Source organism: Hyposmocoma kahamanoa, unplaced genomic scaffold (assembly GCF_003589595.1).
Source record: "Hyposmocoma kahamanoa isolate Upper Pololo Valley unplaced genomic scaffold, ASM358959v1 245, whole genome shotgun sequence".
NCBI classification, from domain to species: Eukaryota; Metazoa; Arthropoda; class Insecta; order Lepidoptera; family Cosmopterigidae; genus Hyposmocoma; species Hyposmocoma kahamanoa.
The window spans coordinates 1,597,881-1,616,820 of record NW_020653762.1 but is presented as its reverse complement, the minus strand read 5'-3'; the positions used below and the strand labels follow the sequence as shown (position 1 = coordinate 1,616,820).

At 42.3% G+C, this 18,940-nt stretch overlaps 2 protein-coding genes across 3 annotated transcripts in view; one reads left to right on the top strand and one right to left on the bottom strand.

Annotated features, from left to right (window-relative positions):
- Positions 1-1,389: 1,389 nt before the first annotated feature.
- Positions 1,390-11,155, top strand: LOC113228852 (DNA damage-binding protein 1). Its single transcript, XM_026462268.1, has 18 exons — positions 1,390-1,886; positions 2,248-2,396; positions 2,489-2,754; positions 2,862-2,961; positions 3,039-3,144; positions 3,217-3,299; positions 3,458-3,611; positions 3,675-4,353; positions 7,800-8,123; positions 8,195-8,338; positions 9,239-9,362; positions 9,431-9,650; positions 9,713-9,846; positions 9,913-10,038; positions 10,109-10,258; positions 10,323-10,453; positions 10,515-10,908; positions 10,982-11,155. Exons 1-18 carry the CDS (start codon positions 1,826-1,828, stop codon positions 11,063-11,065), a joined length of 3,429 nt encoding a protein of 1,142 aa, XP_026318053.1. The 5' UTR covers positions 1,390-1,825; the 3' UTR covers positions 11,066-11,155.
- A 1,129-nt stretch (positions 11,156-12,284) lies between these two features.
- The window catches only part of LOC113228856 (uridine diphosphate glucose pyrophosphatase-like), a 32,395-nt gene continuing 25,739 nt past the window's right edge, over positions 12,285-18,940 (bottom strand). Inside the window, exon 5 of one of the 2 annotated variants that reach the window (XM_026462275.1) lies at positions 12,285-13,133. Coding sequence is in view for 1 of the 2 variants with exons in the window: in XM_026462274.1 (XP_026318059.1) it covers positions 13,073-13,133 (61 nt within the window). In the remaining variant the exon portion in view is untranslated. The remainder of the gene's footprint in view (positions 13,134-18,940) is intronic. The other variant, XM_026462274.1, reaches the window with a different exon arrangement.

Here is an 18,940-nt window from a genome sequence, read left to right as displayed (position 1 = left end):
TGCGAGACAGGCACCTTGCCGATCACACAGCTGGCCGATCGGAAACTTTTGACATTTCAAATCAGAACAATATAGTTGATTTAACTCACAAATTAGAAAGATATACTAGGAATCAGGTTCATCTTCTCACTCGGAAACTCACCTGATTCCGAGACTCGGATGGGCTACCCGATCGGATCGATTTCGATTTGAATTAAAATCAGCCTGCTGATTCAAAAGATCCTAGAGCCAAGCTCACCTGACACTATACTGAGGATATCCCGTACATCAGCCTGTACGAGATTAGGATGGCTTTGAAACAGCTAAAAAACAACAATGCACCGGGTGAAGACGGAATTACATTCCAGCTTCTGAAAGCGGGTGGAACACCGGTACTAAGAGTCCTTTAAAGGCTCTTTAATTCAGTCTTGGTCGAAGGTTCTACGCTAGAAGCGTGTTGATACACTTCTTCAAAAAGGGAGATAACACCCTATTGAAGAACTACAGGCCCATTTCACATTTAAGCCACGAAGTCACGAGTCCTTAGCATAGGTCGGATAATGGTAGGTTATACTCCTCTGTCTTCTGTATAACCTGCCGCAGCGTGTCGATGTGGTCTATAGTACTGAAGCCCTTTCGGAAACTGGCTTGTTTGGGGGGCTGGAAGTCATCGAATCTGTGCGCGAGACGGTTCGTAATGACCGATTGTGAAGTCCAATGGTTGGAAAAAGGTGTTCCACATCCATAGATACATCTATAAATATAGCCACAAGGAGTGATGTAGAGTTGTTATAACCACCAAATTTTAATTCATTACTTTTTTCGATTTCCGGAAATGGTTTTACTGCATCGTAGGGCAAAATAGGCTGATATAGTGATGATGTCGATTGCACGCTGCGATTTGAAAATGCGAATGTGTGCGTCCGTACATGATGCGCGGGCTGCGCGGCGTGCACACATGCACACATATTATAAGCCGCGCAGCAACGTTTTTTATGGAGTTACCATACTTGTTCTTTTTTTTATTAATAATTTTGGCTTGGATACAAGTCCTTTGAGCTATGTCTTCGTTTAATTATGTTTCTGTAAATATGGCCGCCACAAACAGGATAGGCAATTTGAGGCGGCGTGCTTGGATTGACTCGGGATTCCTTAGAACGGGCCGATACGGGTATTTTAGTTCGAGATTTGTATACTTTAGCGTTTTAATCTTCGATTACTGCACAATAGCACTATCCTATTCCACTTTAAACTAGATTTCACAAAATAATTGAAAGTCAAAATAAAAACGACACTTCCCTCCAAAAGACCCAGAGCGAATCTCACCATACTTGTTCATAATCTATTACGTAAATAGTGACGACATTTGCTGTAATCTATACCTATAATATTTACTGACTGACTTTAACAAATTAATAAGATGGAAGCTTGTGTTTCAAATTTCAATACGATCTAGACGATTTGATCGCCAACATTTAATCGATTCGCTTAAAAATCGCAAACGAACGAACGAAACGAACGCAAAACGAATCGATACAAAAAATCGCTAGATATCGTGTTCACTTGAATAGATCGTTATAAAAATCGTATCGCAATGTGCATGTCGTGAATGCAATGTAAAGTCGATTCGTGATTGTTCACATTCACACACCGTCAAATAAATCGATTGTGAATTTGACGTAATGTCATGGAACTAAATCATTATAGCTATTATCTAGCACTTCTCTACTGAGCCAGTGAGCCAGTGAGCGGGCGGCGATGGAAGTATTTGTTTTGTTTGATAGATGGAAGTGAAAATAAAGATTTTTATAGTGAAATTTGTGTTATAAACCAAATTATATTCATCATGGCTTATCACTACGTAGTGACCGCACAAAAACCCACCGCGGTTACAGCATGCGTGACCGGTAAGAGCCTCAATTCGCGAGTGTTTGATACCGAATGAGGTTAACTCTAATACTATAGAACATCTGGTTATTTTCAGCGTTCAGGGATCTGCGCAGTTAATCGTGTAGTAATTGTATGAATTGGCGAAGGCCTCTATGTGGCTGGTGCTCTGGTTTTCTGTGTTTAAAATGACCCTTCAGAGACCGGCGCACCACTGCCTCCCGTGGTATTTTCAAGCGATTATTTATACAAAGCTTGGATTTGCTGTTGTTCTGTTTTGTGAATTCGTTTATTGTTATAGCACGAGTAAAATCGTGCTTATAAATTATTACACATTCATGTTTTCCATACATTGCAGCACTATGCGTGTATTATTTTTAGGCAACCTGACATCGCCGACGGACCTAAACCTACTGGTGGCGAAAGTTTCGCGACTCGAGATGTATCTGGTGACGCCGGAGGGTCTGCGACCCATGAAGGAGGTGGGCCTCTACGGTCGGGTAGCAAAAATGAAACTGTTCAGGCCACCAGTGAGTACTTTCCGGTTGCCATTTTACCTTGGTCATGTTTTATTGCATAACTTTGCCATGGATGACACTGACTGAAATCTTTGACATTGCAGTATGAAAAGAAGGATCTAGTCTTCATTCTAACAGCCCGCTACAATGCCATGATCTTGGAATGGAGAACCGGTGCCAATAGCGAGCTAGAAGTGGTGACTAGGGCACATGGCAATGTGTCAGACCGCATTGGCAAACCTTCAGAGAATGGGATTCTTGCAGTTATTGACCCCCAGGCACGAGTTATTGGTCTCAGGCTCTATGATGGCCTATTGAAAATCATACCATTAGATAAAGATTCCACAGAGCTAAAAGCTGCTAGTTTAAGGTATAACTACTAAATTTAGTGCACGGCTTATCTTGTGTTGGTATATTTTGCAGATAGAATAATAATTCTATCTGCAAAATATATAGTATTCTGTATGTTCATTTCAGGTTAGAAGAATTAAATGTTTACGATGTAGAGTTTTTGCATGGCTGTTCAAACCCAACACTCATATTAATTCACCAGGACCTAAATGGAAGACACATTAAGGTAAATATATTTTGCTAACAAATAATCAATTTATAAAATATGTGCATATTGACTGATGTCATTAATTTCTTTTACAGACACATGAAATTAATTTGCGTGATAAAGAATTTATGAAAATTCCTTGGAAACAAGACAACGTAGAGACTGAGGCTTCCATACTTATTCCAGTGCCCAGCCCCTTAGGTAAAGTGTCATGTGGACATTACTTGAAAACAAAATGTTGCAATCTATTTTATTCCATAATGCTATTTGTAGGAGGCGCAATAGTAATCGGTCAGGAATCAATAGTATATCACGATGGACAAAATTATGTAGCAGTTGCTCCACCACAAATTAAGGTAACAGTACAAAAGGTAGACTTTGTTATTTATTTGTGAACTTTGTTGCCTTCATTGTATGAAATATTTTTTTTAGGAAGATTTGGTAAGTAAATAATCTGACAATGAGTTTATTGATGCGCAGATTTGGGACGTCCACTGAACTGTTGTGGTTTCAGCTGACGCCGATAAATTGCTACTGCCGCGTGGACGTGCGCGGGCTGCGCTACTTGCTGGGCGACATCGCGGGCCGCCTCTTCATGCTGCTGCTGGAGCTGGCGCACAAGCCCGACGGCTCGCAGGCCGTCAAGGACCTCAAAGTGGAGCTGCTAGGTCGGCACCGCGGCGGCGGGGGCCCTCCGGCGAGGCCCTCGTGACGTGACTCGTGTCGTGCAGGGGACATCCCGATCCCGGAGTGCATGACGTACCTGGACAACGGCGTGGTGTTCGTGGGCTCGCGCCTGGGCGACTCGGCGCTGGTGCGGCTGGCCGCGGCGCGCGACGACCTGGGCGCCTACGTGGCGCCCATGGAGACCTTCACCAGCCTGGCGCCCATCGTGGACATGTGCGTCGTGGACCTCGAGCGCCAGGGCCAGAACCAGCTCATCACGTGCTCGGGCGCCTTCAAGATGGGCTCGCTGCGCATCATCCGCAACGGCATCGGCATCCAGGAGCAGGCGTCCATCGACCTGCCCGGCATCAAGGGCATGTGGGCGCTGACGCTGCGGCCCGGCGCCGCGCACCACGACACGCTGGTGCTGGCGTTCGTGGGGCAGACGCGGGTGCTGACGCTGAACGGCGAGGAGGTGGAGGAGACGGAGATCGGGGGCTTCGCGGCGGACCGGCAGACGTTCTTCACGGGCAACGTGCGCCACGGGCAGCTGATCCAGGTGACGGACGGCGGCATCCGCCTGCTGCGGCGCGGCGCGGCGGGCTGGGGCTGCGCCGCCGAGTGGCGCGTGGCGGGCGCGCGCGGGCTGTCCGTGGTGGCGTGCGGCGGCGAGCGCGTGGTGGCGGCGGCGGGGCCGCGGCTGTTCCTGGTGCGCGTGCGCGACGCGGCGCTGGACCTCGTCACGTACGTACGCGGCGTACGAGCCGGTCTTACTTGGGACGATGTGTAAACTTGTATTTATACCGAAGATAGGCAGAAAGAACTACTCTCTTGCTAAGTCCTTTAGACCCATCCGCCTGACCTCATTTTCGCTCACAGCCTCACAGACGGCTCTGCTCCGCTTTGTGGACAAGGTTGAAAGAGCGTTTGAGGACAAACAAATCACTCTGTGCTTTCTAAACATTGAGGGTGCTTTTGACAATACGCCCATCAATACTCTGGCGAAGACCACCTGCAAAAGTGTAGACACTTCTACTCCTGCTACATACAGCAATATGCTTTCTGCACACGCGCAAATGTATGCGTGAAGCGGTAGGGTTACCCGTCACTTTCTCGTACCATTACATGGTCAGAGCGGCAACGTACCGAAAATTCTAACGCGAATCTGTTACCTATAATTCTATTAATAGAATCCTAATAATTACACATGTTCATTAGGTATTTATATCAATATAATATTATATTTTTCTTTAATTTATAAACTAGAATAAAACTGAAGATGTTATATTTTGAACAGGTACTTTTAAATAAGGTAACCAAGGTTTTTGAAATTACTTGTCCAACTTTATCATTACAAAATTCGAGAACCCTTATCTACTAGCTCACGAACTTATGGCAACTCCTTATATTGATATAATAAATGTATGTATTACTCTGCACTAAATAAATCAAGAAAACAATGAATAACTCTCAGACATTATCCCGTTTAAATGATCATAAACAGCCGTACACGGCACAATTCACGACCATTATAAATAGTAACGTACAATGATGTTATATATTAACGTACAAGTTTCGTAATGGATAAATGAAAACTATATTCAAATATCAAAGCCTTGTTGCCGTTCAGGAGGAGGGCGGAGAGTGTCCATTCTCGTTACTTTGTTGTTGTCTGGTTGAGGTCTAAAACCAAAGATGACTCTTTGGTTCTACACATCTAGTATATAACCAGAAATAGAGACGAAATAAGGGCATATATTCCTGGTAACACATTAGCGATACAGCTCTTATAAATATCAACTCCCGTTTGCACTGAAATATAGACATGCCAACTATTGACCTGTGTGTAGATCTCTGTATATTCCAAAAAATATTCTGTATTTATTGTAATCAAGATAATATCTCTAACAATGCCGTGCTATTCTATTCGGTGGTGTGGGAAAAACAGCAATACATCTAATTACAAAACCAACGGCATCACATTTCATTGGTAATTAAATATTAAATATGTAATTTTGCAATTGTCGTCCATTATAGCAAAGCTCAAGTTAACTGGTCGATTTGAAGTGAAACAGTTGACGACTCCCGACAATTATTTCGAACTCGGGCTAGACCAATCCTTAGAGGCTGGAAAAAAAAATAAAAGAAAGGAGCTGCCCTAACCACAAAATCAACGTGCATAAAACCAAAATTTGAAAGTTACAAATGGCGGATTTCTTTAGTGTTGTACCATAACCTATCGATAAGTCATTATCGACACGCAAATGTATGGCTTGAATGTTGAAACTGTTTTTTTTTTTGTTTCTTTAGTTTACTGTAACCAAAGTATGCCTAAACAAACACAAGTCTAATAATTGAATCTCGAGTGGTATATTATTATAAATGTCAACACACATTTTTAAACTTTTTTAAAATTTATTTTCAAGATTATAACTTATTTAGTAAAAGACACCAAACTGCTGTGCAGTTTGTTGGCGACATGCGCATTCTTACTTAATTATACCTACTTTACTGGTATATAACATTACATAGTATTAAGAGGTACGCCTTTCACCTACATTTTAGTACATGTTTACGTAACTTCTTTTAACTAACTGTCAAATACAAGTCTATTCAGGTTTCTGCGGATTCTAGTATTCCCTTGCTTTCTTAAGCAAATTAATCTATCAAGCAATTTTAACACAGAAATAATGTAAGTAATTGTAAAAATCAATTATCGAAAACAACAATTATCATGTACTAGCTTTTCTAGCTGTACCACGACTTCGTCCGCCTACAATTTTTATACAAATGAAAAATATTCAAATATGAAGCTAATCGCACCACGCGTTAAAAAGTTACCATACAAACGAAACGGGTGGATAATTTTGTTTTCAGGAACTGAGAATAACTAGTAAATGAGTCTTGTTTAATCTAAATTGAACATAAAATTATTTACCAATAAACCTAATGATGGAATAGCATTGTCATGTAATCTAGTTACATTCAGTTGTGTTAAAATTTAACTCTTCAAATTGAAGCGAACAAATGAAGATGGTCTTTGATCCAACGTTTATATTCGGCAGTCCTATGATTTCCAACCATTATTTCTTCCTTTTTTCATTTGTAGGAAAACTTGAAATAATAATAATAAAACAATAAAAACCTCGTAGTGAATTGTTTTAATAACAGAATATCGATAATATGCTTACAAGATCAACACTATCTCAAAATAATCGTAAACAACAATCATATACTACAAAAATATACAAACAAACAGGCAATCTTAAAGTAAGTTTAATTAGATGAAATATTTGGGCTATTGTGTGATTTATAGACAAAAAAATAACACGTGCCTGTGCAATATAACATTCGATTGATTTGTACTTTTTCTAAAGCCACATCATTAATGCTGCAGCGTCGCATTTTTATGAATACCTAATTATTCTCACTGGCAATATTTTTGTACAATTTAATTATAATACATGCGAATAATTCGATATTACATTTGGAAATTTGACGTATTCCCTTGACAACGGTATCATGTACCTCACGTACTGCGAAATGGACACGGTTGGCATTTAAGATAACGTTACGTATTTTCGATTCCCGTGTTTGACACAGACCAATGTAACGCTATCTGTTTTGGCTTAAGACGGCACGTAATAGTTAAACAAAGACAATAACATGTCTATGTATTCGACGACGAAATGCATCATATACATATAATGTCTGATTTATATATGTCTACGTAACATGTCCTTTAGTTTCCATAATCTAAGAGCCAATCGGAGCGCAGTTGTCACAGTAATGATATGGCAGAATACGTTTCAAACAAACTAAATGACATTTCGTCTCTATTTTTGGTTATATAGGTTGGCTGGGATAGTGATGTCCAAAAAAAATTTAGGTTCCTTACATTGAGGGGTACTCGAATCACCCCCACGTATGTAGACAGAACCGCCTAAAAGTTTCAGCCTTGCCGTGGAAGACAACAAAAAGTTACGAGGAAAACGAATTTCATTTTCGTACAATTGAAACGTACGAACTAGTATTTTTATTACATTAAGACGAAAGAAAAACTCGTTCGATACTTAAAACCGTGGAAAATAGCATTTCGTTTTTGGAAAAATCCTTCGAAAGGCAAGCTCGCTTTCGCTTCCGCCGTGCGGCGCCCGGAAGCGCGCCGCCCATCACCCGCCCGCCCGCAGCGAGGTGTGCATGGACGAGGAGGTGGCCTGCCTGGACCTGGGCCCCGGCGACGACGCCGCGCTGCTGGGCGTGGGGCTGTGGACCGACATCTCGGTGCGCGTGCTGCGCCTGCCCGACCTGACGCCGCTGCACACGGAGAAGCTGTCGGGCGAGATCATCCCGCGCTCGCTGCTCATCTGCGTGCTGGAGGGCGTGTGGTACCTGCTGTGCGCGCTGGGCGACGGCTCCATGTTCTACTTCACGCTGGACCCGCAGTCGGGCGCGCTCAGCAACCGCAAGAAGGTGACGCTGGGCACGCAGCCCACGGTGCTGCGCAGCTTCAGGTGCGCCCCGCGCCCCGCCCCCCGCCCTCGCCGCCCCTCCGGCCCTCTCACCGGCCGCCGCTTCTGCGCAGGTCGCTGTCCACGACGAACATCTTCGCGTGCTCCGACCGGCCCACGGTGATCTTCTCCTCCAACCACAAGCTGGTCTTCTCCAACGTCAACCTCAAGGAGGTGACGCATATGTGCAGCCTCAACGCGCTCGCCTACCCCGACAGGTTAGTCGCTTCGCTTTGACGGTAGATTAAATTGGTACAATTACTAAACGCACCGTAAATATGGGCGACTTTAATCGTTCATCTTCATTTGTAATTTTCTATTCATTATTTTTCTAATTGTAAAATCTCGTGCCATTCTCTTAAAATGTAACTGAATGAGTTGCGCGGTGACTGACGGTGAAGTTTCGTGATGTATTTCGCGTTTTCGCGCGAGTAGCTCCGAGGTCCGTTTTGTAAAAAGATTTCTTCTTGAGCGCGCGAAGGCGTCAGGTTTAATTGTCTTTTGTTGGCGGTCCAAATCGGGCGGCCGGGTGTTACGTGTTACTACGTTTACGAATCCCATATTGCACATTTTGTTCTCTTTGGGTACTTTTAGATTTCACAATTCAAGTACATACATTCGCGGTGTTCTAACGTTCGCCTCGGCGTAAATCACGAAAAATTTGCATTCACATAGATACGCGATCGCCGAGTGCGCGTGCGTGGGGCGCACCCCCGCCGCCCGCGTGCACCCCTTTCGTCGTCATTTGCCTTACAAATATTATTCGGGAGAAATATTTTGTTGCACAAATTGGACCTGCCATTTTTTTTACAAAAGCCTAGAAACGCCTAGAAAACACATGGACGGAGCGAGACGTTACCGGTACGTCAAAAAGGTCCGCTCTCCCCTAAAAATGTCGTTAATTTATCTGCTTACGCGGTATGGATTTTATCGGACGACTCGGTTACGGAACGAAGATATTTGCGGCGAAGGGCGTCGTGAAACGCGTGGAAGGGCGTAAAGTTAAACCCGGGGGACCCACGCGCACGAGTCGCCCGTCGCGTTTTAGGCAAACCCTCGACGCGTTTCCGCGTGAACCGACCGTAACGGCGAATGAGTAGAGACGCTCGTCTGCGCAGCCTGGCGCTGGCCACGGACAGCACAGTGACCATCGGCACCATCGACGAGATCCAGAAGCTGCACATCCGCACGGTGCCCCTGGGCGAGACGCCGCGCCGCATCGCCTACCAGGAGGCGACGCAGGTGGGTGGGGCGGGGCGGGGGCGGGGCGGGGCGGATTGGGCCCTCCCGGCTGACGCGCGCCTTTGCAGACGTTCGGCGTGATCAGCATGCGCGTGGACAAGCTGGAGCTGGGCGCGGGCGGCGCCGCCAGCGTGGCCGTGCGCGCGTCGGCCTCCACGGGCGCGGGCGCGTCCAGCGCGTCGCTGGCCGCCGGCGCCGCCGCCGGGCCCGCGCCCGCCAAGCACGCGCCCAACGCGCTGGACGTGGAGGTGCACAACCTGCTGGTCATCGACCACCACACCTTCGAAGGTAGGCCCGGCGCCGGCCTCGGCCCCCGCCCCGCCCCGCCTCCACCGCCGCCCTCTGCGCAGTGCTGCACGCGCACCAGCTGATGGCCGGCGAGTTCGCGATGTCGCTGGTGTCGTGCCGCCTGGGCGACGACCCCGCGCCCTACTACGCCGTGGGCACCGCCATCCTCAACCCCGAGGAGTCCGAGCCCAAGCAGGTGAGCCGCGCCGCCGCGCCCGCCGCGACCGCCGCCCGTCGCCCGCTCACGCTCTCCCGTCGGCAGGGCCGGATCCTGCTGTTCCAGTGGAGCGAGGGCAAGCTGTCGCAGGTGGCCGAGAAGGAGATCAAGGGCGGCTGCTACACGCTCGTGCAGTTCAACGGGAAGCTGCTCGCCTCCATCAACAGCACGGTACGCGGGCGGCGCGCTTGTAGGGCGGCGGCCGTTTCGACCTTTTCCCCGACACGGTCTGACGCCGCAGGTGCGTCTGTTCGAGTGGACGTCGGAGAAGGAGCTGCGGCTGGAGTGCAGCCACTTCAACAACATCGTCGCGCTCTACCTCAAGGTCAAGGGCGACTTCATCCTCGTCGGAGACCTCATGCGCTCCATGTCGCTGCTGCAGTACAAGCAGGTGCATAGCCGGGGCGCGGCCTTCCCGGGCGAGAATCCGCCCCCTCAAACCGGCCTCCCCTCAGATGGAGGGCAGCTTCGAGGAGATAGCGCGAGACTACAGTCCCAACTGGATGACGGCGGTGGAGATCCTGGACGACGACACGTTCCTCGGCGCCGAGAACAGCTTCAACCTGTTCGTGTGCCAGAAAGACAGGTAGGTGCGGGATTGCGGGGGTGGCGGCCGAGCCGACGAGGGTAACGACATGCCGTTGCAGCGCGGCCACGACGGACGAGGAGCGGCAGCAGATGGGCTACATGGGGCAGTTCCACGTGGGGGACATGGTGAACGTCATGCGTGCGGGCTCGCTTGTGGCGGCCGTGGCCGACTCGGCCGCGCCGGTGGCGGCGCCGGTGCTGCTGGCCACGGTCTCGGGCGCCATCCTGCTGGTGGCGCAGTTGCAGCCCGCCACCTTCGACTTCCTGCGCCAGCTGGAGGAGCGGCTGGCCGGCGCCATCAAGGCCGTGGGCCGCATCCCGCACGCCGCCTGGCGCTCCTTCAACACCGACATCAAGACGGAGCCGGCCGAGGGCTTCGTGGACGGCGACCTCATCGAGGCCTTCCTCGACCTGGACCGCGACGTGCAGAAGGACACCATCCAGGGCATGCAGGTACCGCCGCCCCCGCCGCGGCCCGCCGCCTCCCGCCCCGCCCGGCCCCTCACGTGGTTCTTGCTTGTCTCAGATCGACGACGGCGACGGCATGATGCGCGACGCGACGGTCGACGACATCATCAAGATCGTCGAGGATCTCACCAGAATACACTAGCCCCCAATCCGAAACTAGCTATTTCGTAGAGCGCACCCTCGTCCTACCTTGTGATGTTGATTCTCTACTTCATAGGTGTAATAAATACTTTACGTACTAAGCGACGATGTTTCATTCTCCCCGCTTGAATTACAGTAAAAGGTCTTCGTAACGCGAGAGACGCATACCCGTATGCACCCGTACGATTAAAAACAAAGGGTCAACCGTAAAAAAAAATTAAACCAGCATAAAGTTGCTTAAGATTTTAATTGTAGAATCGCTCAATCTATAACTTAACCACGCCCTAAACTACGCATCTATATTAATATATACTTATAATCTGTAAATACAATTAAAATAAACACCTTTTCACAATAGTGTTAAATATCCAAATAAATTACCAAAATAATACACCTGTATCGATTCACAGTACAGTCGAGGGTAAAAACATGTGAAAATCATAAAATTTTAAAATAATATGCTCCGACATTAATACTATACAAATAATTTCGTAGATTTGTGTAGGTGTACACTTGTTCGGTGAACATATTTTATGCAATACTTCTATTTCTCATCGTCGTGTCGCCATAGATTCAGGAACATCCATAATTTCGAAAAGATGTACACATTGTCCGGTATATAAATCTACATTGGTATACATAACCGTTCAATTCCAAAGAGAATGATCAATATATTGGTGTGACAGCACAGAAATGATTACAGGTTATTATGCTCCGGTCCGTATGCTTGAGTCTTTGTTTTAAATTCAAATAGGGTTTGAAATATCTGGTCACATTGTGCTTTTTTTTAAATATCAATAAACAACAAGCATGCCACCAGTTTATTTCGCCATTATTAGACCATTAAATAGTAGTTTAGTAAGTTGTAGTACCTACTAGCGTGTTGTCACTTGTAGTGAAGCTTCAAGTTACGTCTTGTATATTTCATAATTTCTAAACTGAGAGACCTGTGACAATGAGGAATGTTTACAGTCAGTCTGCATCGTAAGAGCTAGTATTAAGCGCTGGCCACACCGCGAGGCAAGCGAAGCTAAAATAGCTTAGCTCGCACATCTGCATGCAACCACCTATGCGACTTAGCAGCGCGCCTCGAGTGCACACATCACACGCCCCGTTTATAATAGAAATGAAGCGATCGCTCGATGTTTCAAATATTTCTGTATCAAATTGTAATTTTTAATTTATTAACGATTAAAAACAAAGGGTGAAAATTAAAAAATTTAAACCAGCATGAAGTTCCTTAAGATTTAATCGTAGAAACGCTCTACACTAAATATAATTACGTCATGTCCTAAACTACGCATCTATATAAATATATCCGTAAATAAACAAAAATACTTATGTATGTACATACTAGCCATTCTTATTTATAATCAGTATGATCGCGGAAATTCTGTGGCAACTTAATATGTAACACACCATTATAATCTGTAATTCATTGTAACAGTCTATATATTTCTTCAATGTTAACGATAAAGAGACATTGAAGTAGTTTCTCATTCACTAAAGTTCTAGAAGTTTATCACAGCCTTTTGTTGATATTCACAATTCTACTTTTTTAATTCACAACATATTTATTATACTTAGTTGATACAGTTAAATTTATTACATTTGTCTCAATCTCGTCTCATATAGGCACACGGTGCCTACATACAGTGAGATGTGTACATATTAATCAACAGAGGCAATTTTGTACATACAAAATACTTATACGCAATGGGATTGTTTTTTTGCAATGCATTAGATAAATGATTTAAATTGGTTAGTTTGGATCACGCACAATGACTGCCATGATACCAACGTATAACCATAAAAGCAGTAAAAGTACATGATATGAGTAACCAACCACTTTGTGCGCGAGTACATAACCGCATGAGTAACCGACAAACTTGTTTACAACTATAACCATTCACGAGATAATAGGGTGGCTACAATAATTATGCGCAACGGCGAAAGGGACTTTTGGAAAAAGAGACGCGACGTCGTTTCAACGCAACGCAAATATGTTTTATTCGTCATCGTCATCGGCCGTAGTGGCTTTGCACTCCTCGCAGTGCCGCTCAAACGACCTAGGACGTACAACAATTTCGTCAAAACACAATAAAATAAACACCTTTATACAATAATGTTAAATATTCAAATAAATTGCCAAAATAATACATCTCTATCTGCATTCACAGTACAGTCGAGGGTAAAAATATGTGAAAACCATAAAATTTTAAAATAATAATATGCCCCGATATCAATATTATCTAAATAATTACGTAGATTTATGTACACATTGTTCGGTGAATATATTTTATGCAATAATTCTATTTCTCATCGTCGCCATAGATTCAGGAACATCCATAAGTTCGTAAATATGTACGCATTGTCCGGTATATAAATCTACATTGGTACACATAACCGTTCAATTATTCCAATAATCTCAGTACAGAGTACTAAAAAAACCCACCTCAAAAGTACGTGGAATTCACCTATTTGCCAAGTTTTATTGAAATCGGTTACCGGAAAGTGCGCAAATACACGGAATATACGGAACTTGACACGGGAGATAATAAAAATCGGTTCTCACTATTCAAAGTATATTGAGAGAGAAAACGCCTTGAATTAGAGAATATAATCAACCATTAAAATAATTGCTCCTTATAACAAAGTTTAGGCGCTATTTATAAAAATGAATGTTCATGCGTGAACAGCTACCCTTAGAGGTGGATGATTTTCTTCAAAATGAAATGGGACCACTATGAAGGTACTCTCTTTCCAACAAAAAAAGAATCATCAAAATCGGTTCACAAATACCGGACAAATATCGTGTAACATACATACAAAAAAAGCACAGGCGAATTGAGAACCTCCTCCTTTTTTAAAGTCGGTTAATAAGAATGATCAAGATATTGGTGTGACAGTACAAAAATGATTACAGATTATTATGTTCTGGTCTGTATGCTCGGATCTTTGTTTTAAATTCGATAGGAACTCTTATCGCTCTATCTAAGCGTTTAAAATATCTGGAGTCACTGTGCTGTTTTTATAACATTAATAAACTGCATACATAGCCATCAGTTATTTCGCCATTATCAGATCTGTAGATGGTAAAGTTGTAGTACTAGTGGTTGTCATGTCTTGTAGTGAAGTTTCAAGTTACTTCTTGTAATATACAAGAAGTAACTTGAAGCTTCACACAATTCATAATTTCTTCTAAACTGAGAGACCTGTGAAACTGAGGAATCTTTACAGTATATCTGCATCGTAAGAGCTAGCATACGATAAATCCATATAGGTTTTAGGGTTTATTTATTTATTTATTGTATAGAGAAGTCAACATGGTGCATACAGAACAGAGTGCTTTTATACATTAACAGGTGCGGATCGCACGCCCCGTTTACTGTAAACTTGGAGCGATCGCTCTTTGTTTCAAATATGTCGTTATTTATACAAAGTGTAATCGTCAAGTGTGCCCAGGCGGTTGTTCCGTAAATGTAAGAGATGTCAAAAACCTTTGAACTGTTATCGAAAATACGTTACCTAATGAATAAAATCACAACAATAACTTGTTTAAATAAAACTACAAATAGGCTAAATTTTAACGTTAAACGCTCCCATACATATGTTTTCCTACTTTAAGAGGTCTAGTCGCACACCGTTTTTTTTTACCCCTAAAATGGGACATGTATCTGGTAGCAAAAGAATCAGAGAAAACGTTTCATTCCGAGTGCATGAGTACTCCTAACTCCCATGAGTCTCACTACAATAGTATTTTTTGAAAATAATATTATTATAGTGACCACATCGTTGCAGCTAAGTAATTCGATAGATTGTTTTTTGAAAGGCCTTGTAGGCATATTACAAACGATTTTAAATCGCCATTTTATCAGTGATTACTTTCTTTTTTTCTGGCTTTATTATATGCTACTTGGATTTGCAACTTGCTTTATAACCTAGCTGCACATAAAGACTAATTCCACAAAAAAAAAAGTCAAATAATAACCCCGCACAATTTCCGAAATAATAGTTTTTGAAGTTTTCGAGACACCAGGATTTTGAAACTATGATTTTTGTTCAATTATAGGAAAGCTTACCTAACTATTTGCTCTATTTCAAATATTTAAATATTACCCCATTTCTAAGTGTTCTGTTATCAACTCTTATGGATGAATGTCTGAATTTTTTTTATTTCAGTTAATTCTAACACTATTACTAATAGGTTTTATTCAACTTTTTTTCAATTTAACACTAGCTATTTTAAGCAATGCTTTGTCCATTGATAGACAACATGATGCGGGAAGGAGAGCATCATTATTAAGCAAATGCTAAAACCCTGCAAGTACATATTGACCAAATGATCAAAATACCTAATATGCAACTAAAAAAGTCACCGAACAATAGTATCTGTTAGACGAACGTGATAGCAGCAAAACAATCCAAATGTGCGAGCGAGACAATTACAGCTGCAGGTATGCAGGTGACCTGCAACCCTATAGCGTGCGATTTTTGGAATTGTTCTGATTCGCGTTCCGCTTGTCTTGCGTTTGGGTGCTATTTTGTGGTTTTCTCTATTTTCTAACGCCTTAGCTATTCAATAACGATTTCTGATTTGCATTGTGATCTGGAGTGTGATTTTACTCTGAACTGCGACTTTAAGCTACGAATCTCGGAACCAACGACTTGTACTCCATATTTATTTTATTTGCATGGTAAGAATAAATTTCTCTTATATTATTTACAACAAAAAGTTGATCCAGTCAGTGTACACATGAAAAACAATTAAGATATATTTGCTAATGAGGTTCAAAATTATTTTTTAAATTCATAAATAACATTTGTAACAAACCTACTTTATGTAATAGACGGCCTTGACTAAACAGATTGTTCACTTTTAGTTCTCTAAGAATCCGCTAGACAGCATCGACCCATTTGGCGTTATTTCTGAATCGCGGTGTTAAGATTTTCCCTCGAATGGTGGACTGCTCGAACACAAGTTTGAAATCTGAGAATACAGAGAGCTTTGTAAGGCAACCAGGAGTTGAGTCCCTTCTTGGGAACTGCTACCCGGATCTTCTGACATTTCGTATGCTCATATAGGGTGAAAAACCTCATCTCGCGGAACGGTTTCCCTTCTGGGAACAACTGCCCAGGCCTTCCGCATATAGGGTGACCTTGTATTGGTGACATACAAGATGAAAAATAAAAATCTTCTGAACAAACAAGAATTTGGAGTTTCACTTGGCTTGTTTTGGTATTTGGTAACCTCATCCAACGGAATAAAGAACCTCCCTCCTTTACACATTTTGTTTCTTTAATGGATAAGAAGTTCTTAAAAGACAATTTTCTTAATATTAGGATTCGTATATAGTGGTTCTTTAATTTCACTTGTAATTAATACATTTCGTGATTTTGTGGAAAATATTGTTTTGAAGATGTATCACAAGAAGTAACTATTAGCTTTTACCACATACAGTGTTCATAAGGACATTTCAAACAGGTAGAATTTTAAAACTGAAAACAATAAATAGTTGATTCACATGGATATTTAACGCTCGACCCATCATTGTTATCAAGATTAGGAGATGTTTGTTTACTTAGTTTCGTAAGTCAAAAACAACTTCAGTGGCTTTTTTACTTTTCTGTACTATGGAGCCGTCAAAGACAAATTGATGGACAGAAGTTATGGACGTTAGGTGAGATACAGAATTTCGGGGTGTTGGTAGATAAAAAACTTAAGTATGACTCACATATAAAAAAAACAGTAAAAAGAGATTTATAATGCTGGGTTTCATATCGTGCAATGCGAAGGCCTTCGGCAAAAGTTAAGCTTTATACAACATGTACTTGAATTCAATAGTTTCATTTGAAATCCACACTACGAAGTGTATGCCAAGCGTTTGGAAAGCTTCTATAATACTATTTGGTATACGGTGATTTTAAGGTTCACAGAGACTCAATCACTACATATTGGCTTCTTTAGTTGATCGTAAAAGACTTGACTTAATCTTTCTATATACAATTATAAATGGCTACTTGATTGCCCTTAGTTATGGGATATGCTGTCGTTCACTCAAGTTGCCCAGAAAGAGCTCTTATATACCTATTTTTCGCCGTACCATGTTCCAAAATTAACATCGGTCATTTCGCTGTTTTGTCAAAGCTCTGTAGGGTGTATAACTTGTTCCAAGTCACATGATTGTGGCCAGGGTTTCAACCGTGGGAACAAAAGAGTCCTGGCTTGTATATTTTAAAATATACTTCACTAATCTTATGCAAATCTTTTAGTCATTTTTCCTAAGTTTTATTTAATTTAATTTTTTTAATTTATTACGAGTATTGTGAACTAATGTACATTTAATAGCTGTATGTATGCATAAATTCAAATAATTTATCTTTGTTTCATTATAATTTTTATAAATTTTGTTTCAAATTATTGCTACCGCATGCTGTGATGCTGAGTGGTTTACTATTTAATGTAGTATTTTCTATGTGGAATATCCTAAATAAATATAAAGCCTTCATTTGACCATTTTTTGAAGTCTACACAAAATTTGTCGTTAAACTACATTGGATGAAGTTGGACCACAGGCAATAAACGGATGAACCTGTCCAACTATACTCAAATATCATAACTTCAAAATCCCGGTATGCCCCGAAAACCTCAATGTCCCGAAAATACCAAAAATTATTATTTCGGAAATTGTGAGTTAATACTCGATTTTTTTGAGGAATTAGTCTTTATGTGCACCTAGATTTTAAAGCAAGTTGCAAATCCAACTAACATATAATAAAGAGACTCATGGGAGTTTTACTCATGCATTCGGAACGAAACGTTATCGCTGATTCTCTTGTTACCAGGGACATGTCTGATTTTAGGGGTAAAAAACACTGAGTTGTTGAAACGTTATTATTGTATGACTGTAAGAGTTCATTCGTAGTTGTTACAGTACCCGGCGATAAATATTGCACATCGACATTTGGAAAGAGACAATCGGCTAATTTCGGCTTCGTAGAGCGTTATCTCTGTCGCACACTACCTATGTGACGTTTTGTCAGTCGTTGTTTAAGTGCGATAGAGTGCGGTCGCGTCCAGTTCAATATATATATATAGAGTTGTTAAAACCCCCAAATTTAAATAATTTAAAGTTGTACTATGGCATCTTTAGGAAAAAGAGGGAAACCTTTACGAGGTCAGTCACGCCAAATTATCTACAATGTTTATAAATATTTTGTAACCGAAGCTGACAGATTTAAAAAAAAATTAAGATGAAAATGTAAGTTGTTATTTTAAGAAGGTTCAAGCGCGAATTGCAAATGCCACTGGAATTTCAAGAAGAACTTTGAACAATATATTAAACGAAGTCAGTACTGAAACACATTCTACTGAAATTAAGTTTAGCACTCCAAAAAAAGGGAGACCAAAAAAGCAATTTCGTTTGGATATGGACGATTTTGATTATGATGTTGTTCGAAGAATGGTGTATGATTTTCACTTACGATTTAATGAACTGCCGACAATAAAATCATTAAAAGCTAAATTATCTGAACCTATTAATTACAATGGGTCTGAAAATACGTTGAGAAAAATACTTCACGAGATGGGATTTCGGTTCACTAAAATGGATAATCGAAAAGTTTTAATGGAAAAGCACGATGTAAGTCTCAAACGAATGGAATACCTCGATAAAATACGCAAATTTCGCGAAACAGGAAAAAATATCGTCTATATGGATGAGTCTTACATACATACATCCCACACTAAAGGGAAATCTTGGAGTGATGATAAGAAAAAAGGAGTAAAAAAGCCAATTTCAAAAGGTCAACGTTTGATAATAGTTCAGGCTCGAAATGAAAAAGGCTTTGTACCCGGTGCCTTTTTAACGTATAA

Bases quoted from the DNA above. Each gene is read 5' to 3' on its own strand.
- LOC113228852 (XM_026462268.1), top strand. From the start codon at position 1,826: ATGGCTTATCACTACGTAGTGACCGCACAAAAACCCACCGCGGTTACA. The intron at 3,612-3,674 runs GTCGGCACCGCG...CGTGTCGTGCAG, and splicing joins CCTCAAAGTGGAGCTGCTAG to GGGACATCCCGATCCCGGAG. The intron at 9,651-9,712 runs GTAGGCCCGGCG...CCCTCTGCGCAG, and splicing joins CGACCACCACACCTTCGAAG to TGCTGCACGCGCACCAGCTG.